The 12,571-nt window shown below is 44.8% G+C and overlaps 1 protein-coding gene across 1 annotated transcript in view; it reads left to right on the top strand.

Moving 5' to 3' along the window:
• Positions 1-324: 324 nt before the first annotated feature.
• The window catches only part of LOC131674299 (uncharacterized), a 36,674-nt gene continuing 24,427 nt past the window's right edge, over positions 325-12,571 (top strand). Inside the window, exons 1-2 of the mRNA XM_058952891.1 lie at positions 325-458; positions 5,424-5,763. Coding sequence (XP_058808874.1) covers positions 5,502-5,763 — 262 coding nt within the window. The 5' untranslated portion in view covers positions 325-458; positions 5,424-5,501. The remainder of the gene's footprint in view (positions 459-5,423; positions 5,764-12,571) is intronic.

The raw sequence follows: 12,571 nt of genomic DNA, 5'->3' as shown, positions 1-12,571 counted from the left end.
TTCCTTCCCCAGCGAATCAAACATTTTGACCCGACCCTCGGCCCGCGACTTAATGTAATTTCAGCCACTGGCAAGCGAAAAATAACCGACTCCCTCCACTCACCGGAATCAGCCGTGCAAATAAATCAGGTCGATCAAGCCAAACAAAGAAAAAACAATAAACGAAAATATCTTACCGGTGCTCAAGTTGGCCAACGGGCGTTCGGACGTTTCCGGCGGCGTTCGGGCAAGCGGGCGCGAAAGAGAAGTGAGAGAGAGAGAGAGAGGCAACGCGCGAGCGCAAGTCGGCGGCGCGACTCAGTAAGCGACGAGCCTTCACCCCGTGAGCTTCGTCGTGCTCGCGACGCTGCAGCTTTCTGTTGTATTCGCGTATTGTTGTTGTTGTTGTTGTCGTCGCCGCTACTGCCGCTTCGACGTGGCAGTGATCTCGTGAGTGATCGATGTTTCATCTGCGGAAGGTTGGTTGTTTGCTGGGCGATCGGAACCGCGATGCGAACGCGCAGCTTCTGTATTTGTAATTGATCGCGCACGTGGGTTGACTTTCACTTCAGCCGAGAGAGAGAATTCGATACTCTCTGGCGCGATGCATCAGACGTAATTAGCCGGAACCTGGAAGAAAAAAAAAGAAATTAGAGAGGGGATTACCTTCGGACGGTTGCGTCTTATATTACCCGGATGATTCCTACTTTAATCCTTCGCAAATCTTCCGTCGTGATAAACTGCGCTCGCGAGCGAGTTCGCCGGTCGCCCGAGATTTCCGAGGCTCTTGTTGTCGTTTGCGAAGTGTGCAACTTACTATTTTTCTTCCGACAATCGATACGGTTATCTAGCTTTTGGATTAACTTAACGACCGAAAGATAATGTCTCGCTCCGAAACGGAATGCAAATGAAGACGGAAAAAACACACACAATCAAATTTATTCGAGATAAAAGTCAGGTTTTAAGAAGAAGCTCCCTTTTTGAATTCCTCCTACATACACGGAAGAACGCGCGAGAGAGAAAAAGAGACGTATAATAACACGCAACGGTGTCCGCGGTCCGTGATCGTTTCCTCCGTTCCTTATTTTTACGATAGCCGACCGTATTCCACTACATATCCACTTGCTGACAAGCAGAGCGCGACTTTTCTGTCACTATAAAATTCAGGGGATTGTCTTGAATAATTTTTCTTTTATTTTTTTGTGAAATCGAGCAGTGTTTGGAGTTTTTGCGTAACTCGTGTGATTATTCTACGCGAGTGTTGCGTTTTGATAACGATAATTAGAGTCGCGTACACGCTGTATCTTGTTTCGAAACTACACGATTGTCGTGAAAAAAACATGCATTTATATCGTAGTTCACACGCGAAGGTACGAGAATGAATTATCACTAAATGACTTAAGGGAAATTCAAATAGAAAATGTTTTGCTGAGATTTTACTAATCGATAATTTTTCATCGTGCAATTTTATGGATTTTAGGACACGTAAGCATAATCGTTAAACAAAATCGTAATAATAAAACAAAAACAAGCTTGAACGGATCTACAAGTACGAAAAGGAAATATTGCGCCGTATATATTTCACAAGCTGTCTGGTGTTATACAGTTTCGTTTTAAATCATAACACGCACTGATCGTGAATTGCACGTTAGACGTGTATGGAGTTGAAACTTACGATGTACAGATTATAAAATTGAAAAACGCCATTTCCACTGGTGATCATTCAATTACAACTATTTTGAAAACACGTAACGGTGAGGATTTTGCTGCCCTTCGGACAGATAAATTTGAATAGCCTTTGGCGCGCGCGAATATGGCTTTCGCGTGTTTCCGGCGATAACCGCGCTTTAATCCCTCGTTGATTAGCGTACGTACGCGCCCCGAGTTTGTGTGCGCGGGGAAAATAAAATTTGATTCTTACGGAATGAGAGAGATTAAAACAAGGACTGGTTCTCTGGACGTATTGGTGTAACTGCACACGTTCACTGTTATAAACATCACAGGAGATTTCCATTTTAGGGTTGAACGTTGCGGCTTCGGCAGGTGCACGGTGCCGTGCAAATTGTACCGTAAATAGCATCGATTATCAATACAATGAATAATTATTCAATGAAAAATGGGTCTTTCGCTCGCCCGCGAGCTCAGTCGCAACTTACGATGCGCAACATAATGGAAATTTGATGTCTGAGCCGGGGCTGCTCTCAATCGATTCCAAAAGGTGAATAAAGAGCGCCGCGGAAACTAATGAACAAAAAAACAATGCGAGTCGCGCCGCCGATAAAACTAATTTTGCAGCTGGCATTGCAATCGGCCAGTCGAGGTCCTCGCCGACGACGGCGCGATTCCCGGCGCGGCCCGAACGGCAGGTCGCTCGCGGGCGCTTCCTCGTTTCTCTTCCGCTGCGTGCGGAGCGCCGAGCGGTGGGCGCGTGCCTGCGTGGGAAAGGCGCGCTTGCTACGGTCAAGATCTGCGGTGGGCGCGCGCGCGCTCGCGGATTTTCATCGTTTCGCGGAAGGCCGCCGAGCCGATGAGCGGTCTCCGTCGGCTGTTTTCACATTTTACGGTTATTGATTGCTGCCTTGCTCTTCTTTATTACCGCGTCAAATCGGCTTTTGCATGCTATTTCAATGACACTGGCTGCTGCTGCTGCGCTCAATCAAATAGAGCGGAATGATGCTTTTGTATTGCCCAAATGTTTTTTGTTGGCGCGTCGTGCTTCCTTTGTCACTGATATCCTTTGCCAGCCGCTGCAATTGCTCAGTCATGCCGAACTTTTGTGCGCGCGTTATTGCAAAGCAATTCAGGTTCCTTCCTTCGTATTGTTGTCGTGCTAATTTATATAAATGCTGGCTAATGTTCGCTGATTGCAATCCATTACATTTGATGTAACTTCACCGCAGACAATAATGTACACGATCATAGATTGAATTGCGTCTTTCAATGATAACTTGTCGGCAAATTATTTAAGAATCAATGGCAATATTCAAAGCTCGTTTGCTTCAACGATTTCACACAATTGAATTTCACACTAAAACTAAACTGCTGGAGTAATTTATTAAAGTATTTAATTTTAGATAGGAGAAATGTCACGACTGCGTATGAAAATAAACACGTTTGCAAGCACTGCGATAGCATCACTCTTTTTTGACGATACTGTTAATTATAAATAAAATAAATATTCTAAATGGTAAAATAAATCACCAACCTTTCACGCGCCTCTGTCAAGCCCAAATCGCTCGAGAGCCCAGAAGAAATTCGAGCAAAAATACAAATTAACATAGCTTTCTAATCGTCGAGCGACTGGCGGCCTCACGTTTAATTAGGCCAAAAACGTTTAATAAATTCTGCAACAGCGCGCAGCAAAGTCTCGCGGTTTACACTAAGATCACCGGCACGATCGTGAGGTCAGGGCCACCGTCCCTTCCAGATACAAACGACAGCGACGGCACGGCTGAACGTCCTGCCGCGCTCTGATTTCATCTCGGGGCACGACAGATATTTCGTATTGGCTTCTCTCTCTCTCTCTCTCTCTCTCTCTCTCTCTCTCTCTCTCTCTCTCTCTCATTGTGTCGCCGCTGCGCGCTGCCGTGTACCCGAAGTTACTTCACGGATTAGCGGGACACCCACAAACCTTTTCTATTTTCTTTTTTCGGCTTGTGGGAATCTCTTTGTCGCTCTTTCAAATGTTAATTCGCCAGAGGAAAAGGAAAATTGACGGAAGTTTCATAACACCGCGCGCGTGAGAGAGAATATCTTTCGAAAAAGAAAAGAAAAAAAGGAAGAAAGAGAGAGAAAAAAAATGCTCGAAAATCACACGTTCGCGTCGACAAGCGACGGACACGACCTTTTGCGCACAGACCCCACCTACGTAAGCGAAGGCTCGCGTAACAGACGTTTAGTTTCCCCTGTAATTTCGAGCAGCTATAGTCGTCGATATTTTCGTACGCGTTGTTTATTCCTTTGTCGAGCGCGTCGACAAGAGTCGACAGCGAGCGAGAGGACGCGACTCCGCGCCGCGCGATCCCAGACGATCGAACTGCAATCGTCAGAGCGCCGATAAGCCTTCGCGGTGGGAAGAGCACCGCGTTACATCAGCTCTCAGCCCCTCTCGCTCGCGCATTACGTCGAACGGTCTCTCATTATGTGCGCGCATAAAACGGAACGTTTCTCTCTCAATCCGGCTGCCATGCTTGACTCGCCCTAAGAATAGAAATCGACGCGCCCAACTTGCCTTGCCCCTCGGGCTAATTTTCCATTTAAAAGTATATTTCTTCTTGATTAACTTCCACGATATCGCGCTCTCTCGAGATTAATCATAACTTTTTTGCGCGCTCCTTGGCTTTTTTTTTTCTTTCCTTTCCTTTCCTTTCCTTTGCAATCATTTTGTGCTTGCGCGCGCGATCGAGTTTTTCTCTCTCTAGCTGAGAGGTTGCTTGCTCGTGCTACGTGTGTATATATAGTTCGAGGGAGATGATGATAGACCTCTGTTTAAGTACGTACTTTCATTTTTATTGAGAGTTAACTATATTTTCAGCAGAAAGAAGAGGAGCATCATTATTTTCTTTTTCCAACATTGAAAATTCGTGTAATTTTGCTCTGTAATGAGACTTTTTAAAAGTTGCTTTTTTGATCGGCTGAACCTACCTTAAGTTAGTTTTCTTGGAAGTATATTCGTTTGTTCGGGTAGCGAATGAAAGCTTTTCGTAACGACAAAGTTAAATATTTGTTGTTTTAAAAGTAACACCAGAAGCCGAAGAACGTCTAAAGTACGAAATATGCTTTTAGAATAAATTGTCTAATTTCGAAATACTTCTCTCTCGTAATTGCTCAAAAAATAGCTCACTTATAAAACATCAGTGGTACGGCAACGCCAACGCCAAAGCTGTCAAAACTAAGAAAAAAATGCGCAAATTACATCTCATCAACACTATTCAATTAGTCGCGGCCTAGTCGGCTGAAGATGAAAGCACATTGCCGCAAAATAAAAAACCGAAATTGCAACGATTATCTTGGGACGAGCAGGGATGCACAACGACCTCTCTCTGCCCAAAACCAGTTCAGGCGATCTTGATCTTGTCATTTGATTCCTTCTCTCTGTGGGTTTTGTCGACGAAAAAAAAATACTCGATGTTTTCGTTCGAGAGCCAATTGCCAACTGACAAATTAGATTTTCGAATGGATCCGCGGTGTCGAAACAATGAACCCGTTGAACTTGATCGCTCGTTGGCGCTTATGTAAACACACGGTACAAAATTGTAATTATGTATCCTAATAGAAATCTACACGTGCGTGCAGCGAACAATCGGCACAATATCGATTTCGTATCTACGGTGTTGATTTCATAACGAGCTTTCTGTCGCATGAGAAATTACTTTGTCCGGCGCGTCGATTAACAAATACACTTGAATCGCTGAGCAAAACAACCAAACCATTTCCGCAAGTAGGCTTTGCTCGGGGTCATGTGCAGCTAAGGTGACAAACAAGAGGTGGTGCGCGAGTGCGACGTACGCGCGTGGGACAGAATGGAGTCGCGACGCAGTCGTCATCATCATTATCAACAGCAGCAGCAGCAGCAGCAGCAGCAGCAGCAGCAGCAGCAGCAGCAGCAGGTTGACCAGCAAAGTGGTGACTCGTGCGGCGAGAGCGACATGGAGGGTCTTGACCTCTCGCTGTTCGAGCCTCAGGCCGACACGAATTCGTGGTGCGGCGACATCAGCGGCAGCGGCGCCAGTACGGCTGGCCGCGTGCACGCCGGCTTCCTTTACCTGCTCGTCCATTATTGCGGTAAGCCGTGCCATATCGACTGCTATACGCGCTATCGCGTTGTACCGCAGCATCGATAATTACGCCGTTCTTCCACGATGCCTCGACCGAACGTTCCCCTGCACGCGAGATGCTTGTTTGCTTTCGAATAGGTAAAAGCGCGCTAATAGCCAGGCATTTGACGGGGCTCTCGATGCACTGATCGGATCTCGCGCGCAAACTGCTATGTTCCTCCCCGTCGGCTTTTTTTTTTCTTTCTTTCTTTTCTTTTTATTTTTTTGCCTTAAATATTTCACCAAGCGCGAAAAGCTCTCTCGATCGATAAACACGCTATATGGACATGCACTGTACTGCGCCTCACTTACAACGCTGATGGCGCTTTGTAACTATTTGTTCCAAAGTGCAGCTCGACGGCGTGCTGTATTTTAGCATTTCATTTATTTATTTGTTTTTTTTTTCACGCGAGATTTTATTTCGTCGTGGCCTACTTTACGTCTCGTCAGTCGGGTACACGACTGGCATTAATACGTGGCTCGAAGTTTGGTCGGATATAAAAATACGTCTTGTCTTCTCCATCGCAACTTGCCTGAACCACTCAAGTAGATGGCTAGCCCGTTTCGGTGGACACACTCATTACTGGCCCGATATCTGCAATTCGATTCGAGTTTTCGTTGCTTCCGTTCGCATTCAGCTCGGAAATTGGAAAAAGAAAAACAGGCGAGAGCGTCAGGGGCAAAGTGAGCGCGTCGGCGGCGAGCGAGCGGCGCCGATAACGCGTGTCGTCGTACGGGCTCAAAGGTGTAGTCTTTCTCGCTTCTCTCTTTTGTCCTATCGATTATTCGCGTAGATGCCTGCCGAGCGAGAGGCTGGACTGACGGATTACGCTGAGCGGCGACGTAACGTATACATGTATGCAAGCTCGCTCGCCTGCTCGTGGAAAACTCACTGCACAGCCTCGCACTTTGTCATTCTTTCCTTTTATTTGTTCGCGAGAGGCTCGCCGAGAGCTTCTTGTTGCGCCGCCTTGTCGACGAGGATGGACGACGCTTTTCCACTCTCTTTGCTACACGGTAGAAGGACCTCCGCGCTTCTTCTCTGTGTGTGTGTATGTCTCTCTCTCTCTCTCTTCCAAGGGATCCGAGAGAAAAAGTAAAAAGGTGGTTGCTAAGATTGAAGGAATGCACCTTTTCCCGCGAAGCAAGTTTCGCTGTGATTATTACAATGCGTATGCTCCTCTTTTTTTCTTTCATTCTTGCAAGTATTTGGATTATTGTTTTTGGTAAAAATATTTTCTGTTTGAAGTAAAACAGGAGCTTGAATCATGTAAAGTAAAGGGAGTAATGGATATTTATAGCCCGAGGATATACGCGGTACGTGTTGAAACTGTTATTTATTATACAAACATCGCCGAATGACGTCTCAACATAAATCTATTTATTCGGAGGGGAGAAAAACTGAGTTGGGTTCTTCAATTTGGAGTGGAATGCTTTTCAAGAGAGATTTTTTGATTGCAATTTTGAAGATGATCACTGTGTAGACGAATACGTGAAATTTACAGTTATTTCGGGGAACGACAATCACGGGCACGCGTGCAGATTACCATTGGCTCAAACATTTCACTCGTCGTCAGCAACAATCGTCGAAATTCCAAGCGAAACAATCAGCGATTCCCCATTCATCCGCGCAAAAATGTCTTCTTCCGAAAATAACTCGCGCAGATGCACTCGAGGCCGCGCGTCCTCGTACTCGAGCATTTATGTATATAAAGGAGCACAGTGGCACGCATGCAATATTCAGTTGACATTAGCATACAATGCGTATGTACGAGTTATGATTTCATTTTTTGTTTTGTTTTTGCTTTGCGTAATCGTTTTATTGGCGCGCGCGTGCGCGCGAACGATAAGTAAGGAGCATCTCCGTTTAGTCGAGCGCTTGATGCGGGAAATTTCACGCTGTGCGTGCGTCATTTGAGCCGATGATTTATCGAGAGAGTAGAGATATATAGACACAAGCAACAACGATGCGCTCGCTGCCACTCGATTAAATTTCGTAAGGTTTACATTTGCGAGCGGCGCGGAGAGATCGCCGATGATAGGATTATTTATGAGGACGGATGTGGAATTTATTTTGATGAGGTGAGCGGATTTTATCGCTGTTGTGGTGTGACGTCGAATGAATGCACATTTGGCGGCGATGCAAGTCTAAGAATACAAGCTTATTTCGCGCTTGGCGTCGAAATATTTTTAAATGAATACGTTGGTCGGCGCGACACTCGCGGAACAATTGAAAATTTCAGCGCAACGTCGCACGCCCATCGCCGCTTTTCACCGAGGGATGAACGAAATACTCTCACTGAAGACGAAGTGAAGTTACTCTTACGTCAAATGGGCAACGTTCAAAGGACAAAGCATGCGCCGAGAACAATTTTCAATCGAATCGAAAATCAAACTCTTCGGTGCCAATATAAGAAAGAAAATACCTAGGAGATCGTCAACCTTGCGCTCCTAATATAACCCCTTCCCCCATTAAATAGCAACATAATAGAACAATTGTCCAGCCGAACGGAGGAAAGAGAAGACGACCCTCGGGATTTTTTCCTCATTGAAGAGGACTGAAAAAACACAGAGCGATCTTCCTCTCTCTCGCGCGCAGCAATTAAGGAGTCGTAACCTACGATCGCCGATCGAATAGATATAATCTACGGCGGCGAGGGGAGTTCTTCTATATATCGTGCAATTACCGTGAACGCGACACTTTTTGCTCCTGCCCCGGCGAGCGCCAACAAAGAAGAAAGGAAGTTATTCCTATGTCGACGATTCTATCGAAAACTTATACGCGCGTGTAAGCGTCCAATTAGATGGAAATTTCAAGCGCGAGCCGCACATATAAATTCTCCTTGTAGACGAGAGGGAATTGCTGGTAATTGGGCGTTTTGCGTGAATTTTAAGATCGCCAGGCTTGCTATGGAGATTGCTTTTGCTTCTGTGCGGCAACGATGCTGTGCGCCTGCCCTATTTCGAAAATTGCGTTTGCGCCAAAGTGCCTGCTTCGGAAGTTTGCTGATTAAATTTTATTCGGGATGTGAATGTGCGCGCGTGGATCTTGCTCTTTGCGGCAGTTCGTTTGTCAGCGACGCGAATATTCATCCGCGTGTACACCGAGTAATTGAGGTTTCTGTCACCACGTGCATCTTCCTGTCTGAAAGCGAATTATATGCCGATTGTTCTACTTCTACTGTCCTCATGCCGTCTCATGTATTTCTATGGTCCAAGCAGTCGCGCGATTCTCTCAGTTATTGTGAGCGCAGCAGCAGCCAGTTATTAAACAATCAAAACTATATTCTAAGCAGTCCGCAGAACCACGAAACTCAACCGCGCGCACTCCGTTATCCAATTTCAACTTTCTTTGCGAGCGATGCATCGCACAATCCCCCTTTTCGCTCACCGCAGCTGACATATTCGCGCCTCTTGAATCGTGCTCCGCGTTAAGACTGCGCTGCAAGAAGAACAGCGAAATATGGGACAAGTTGTCCTTTTTTCCTTTTTTTTACGTGTCGATTTAATTACAGCCGTCACCGTGTAATTCTATGCTGCTGTCGTCGGTCAGAGCAGAGAGCGTGCACAAATCCATGCTGTGGCAGGTCACGAAAGCTCGCGGCTTTTTCATCGAGGGCCGTAGCGATTGCGCGGAAAGGAAATTTTTAAGGTATTCCTGATTATAAGATAATTGCTAGCGTCAAGCCGATGAATCTTTCTTTTGCTTGTCAGGGAATTCATCCTAGTTGTAACTTGACGATCCTCTTGTATGGCGTGCTGACGCTCCCAAGTGAATTAAATTTGTGTTTTTTTCACAATACTCACACTGCTAGACGGATGTCGCTTTCAGTTAGCGGCTTAATGGAGCGTTGGCGATCAGATCGGTCACGTGAAAAAAAACATCAAGGAAATCTATATAGGTATAGATGGAAGCAGATCACCCGATCTAACTCGATCCGAACTTACAAACTTAATGCCAAATTATTAGATGCAGGATGCAGTTGCTAACGCAGCATTAAATTGGACTTGCTAATCTCCATCCGGGGAGCTGCGGAGATTATATCCAATCCATAGTAAGCTTTTCGCTCTCTCTCGCTCTCTCCCTCTCTCTCTCTCTCTCTCCACAGAGTAAGATACACCCGGATTTAGCCAAAGTTTTTATCTATTTGCAACTCTCATCGAATTAATTACCGTTTAATTTTCTCCTTCCTTTTTTCCATGCCCTGGATGGTGACTATCAGACGGGAACGCACTTCTAATGTATGTCGGCCGCAAGATGAAACAACTTTCTTACGTAGTGCAAGATTGAAAGTGTAACTGCGCGCTCGCGCCAGTCTAATCATGTTCGGCTCGTTTCACCCAGTAAACGTCGCGCGTGTCACGACGTCTATGCGCTGCACTTTTTTCCCTTTCGTTCGTTGCCATTTGGTTATCTCTGCCCGGAGTGTGTTTTATGGGGCCAGTGAAAGGTTCCGAGGTACGTATTGGATATTATAAGCCCTCACTCGGTAAATCACTCTGCATGTTCGACAGACAATGTAAGGTTGAGAGATACGCAATTTTTCGTTGGCGCGTAACGGTGTTGCAGGTGTATGGCGTTTCAAATGAAAGATAATCTGATATTCGTTTACCTTTGGTAAGCAAACGACTGTATCGCAACACTTTACAGTACACCTTGGAAAATAGAACAGCGTTAAGATAAAAGAGCAATTGGAACAAGATTAATTAAGAAAAGCAAGAGCCCATCTCAAAATGTTTTTGCAGTTACTCGCAGTTATACTTCAATTGAATTGACAATTAAATGAGACGTTCCCGGAATACACTCTGTCAAATAAGTTGAGCCTCTCTGAAATCGATTGACTCGTTTCGGATATACGCGCCACCTACGTTACAGAAAGAATTCAAGTCGAATGCAGAACCTTCTCCTGTTCGAAGTCGGCAAAAATATATAAATGATGGAGTCAATTTCTCCGGGAAAAACAAACATTACCTTTAGGAAATCGGCAAGCCTCGAACAAACAGTTGTCAGGCACTTTTGTAATTCTATTCTGTTTCTTTTTATCTGATTTCGCACGAGCAATCAGATTGTGCAACAGCGGTTTGTTCCTGCAACGCGTTTCACGAGATATAATTTTGACAGAGGTCGACTTCAGTGTCCGTTGTGTACTCGATCGATCGCCAGCTGAAAGTCACACCAGAGGAAGAAAATCTATCAAAGGTTAATAATCATTACTTTCTCGATTGTATTTTCTTTCTTTCGCTTCCCGATCGGTCAGGCCCCGAAAGACAAATAGAAGGCCCAATAAGTAATTACACGCTCGGTCTTGCAATTCTCGAGCGTCATTTCTCTCGGCAATATAGAACTTGGGATTCGTAGAAAGTAATACGCAGTAGCAGTGAGTTTCGGTGGAATGTGCCTCGGATAAAGCGAAAGTGCCGTTTGCAGAGGGAAGAGGCGCTCGTGTATAAAGTGGAGTCGGTTCACGCGCCGCCCGGTAACAAATCAATCAAGCTTTCTCGCTACGGTAATTTACGCTGGATACCTCTCGATTTCAAATGGCTTCTCGGCGAAGCAAAGTGAAAAAAAAAGGAACAAAAGTATTGTGAGCGCAATAGGTGTTTTCGCTGGACTGCAAGAGCTCCGAGCTTTTACAATTGTCAAGGACTCGGCTTTTTGCGCGATTACGGACTGTTTTAATGGGAAAATAATAAAAATTATCGCTAGAAGATCGACATGCACTTTTGTCTTGTTGGCAAATTGTTTTTGCACACGAGTTTTTTATTTGGAATCATAAGCGAAAGTACCTCGTTAATATTAGAAACGATAATAGGATGAAGGATATGAGAAACGACTCATTATGTTTTACATGTAAACGAATATAAGCTTCATGATAAATGTAACAAAAGTTATTTTCCAGTCAAGTGATTTGTTGGATTGGCATTGCATCTCATCTGCGATTACGTGGCTGAAAAAAAATACTATCCAGCTGTTTAAATGTCAAACGAATAATTATTTTCTTTCTTAACTCGCACCTCTCATAGCGACTCGTAGTCACGTTCTCGAGTATCGCTTAATTAATAAACGACCGACGCAATAACACTACGTCAGAAGCGGCAAATCGTCGGCTCTTGAAAGAAAGCCATTTGTGGGGTAGGGTGCGGGTATTACCGTCGTTTTGCACCACAATTTTTCATCTTTCTTTATCAAGATTAACACGTTTGTTGCGCCCCCTGCGATGCACGTACTGCCCCTTAACGAGGACAAATCTGAGAGACGCGGCCGCATTTTCGCGCCAAATTCGTTTTTTCACTTTCGCCACCGCTCGTTCGTCACACGACGCACGTGCTAAGTGCTTGGTGCGCGCGCCGGAAATGGAGTTGCGATGTTCGTTTTTAATTGCGTCGATTATGACGAATGCGAGCGAGTTTCTTTTTTTTTCTTTGTCGATGCTTGAGTAATAACTTTTGGCATTGAAAACTTCCGAATGAAAGAATGTATGTCTTTGTTCTTTAATCTGAAATCAATTACCGTTAGAAAAAACTGATATCAAAATTTGAAAAATATGAGAAACGACATAAGTGCCGTGTCAGAATGTGGCTATGATAAACATCAACTGTGTGTGTATGTGTACACGGTGTCTGAGCTCGTGCTCAGTATGACCTATTTCTAATTAAACCGCAATCGAAAATTTTTATCTGTTAATAACAAAGATGTGAGTTGAAAATACATTTTTAAGACTAGTCACAAAAAATATATATTATTAAAAGACGTCGTAAGATTCCAATCGAATATA

Source organism: Phymastichus coffea, unplaced genomic scaffold (genome assembly GCF_024137745.1).
Source record: "Phymastichus coffea isolate CEN01 unplaced genomic scaffold, Cenicafe_Pcof_1.1 PCOF00226, whole genome shotgun sequence".
In the NCBI taxonomy this organism is placed as follows: Eukaryota; Metazoa; Arthropoda; class Insecta; order Hymenoptera; family Eulophidae; genus Phymastichus; species Phymastichus coffea.
Note: the sequence above shows the minus strand (reverse complement) of the source record. Positions and strands in the feature narration are given on the sequence as shown.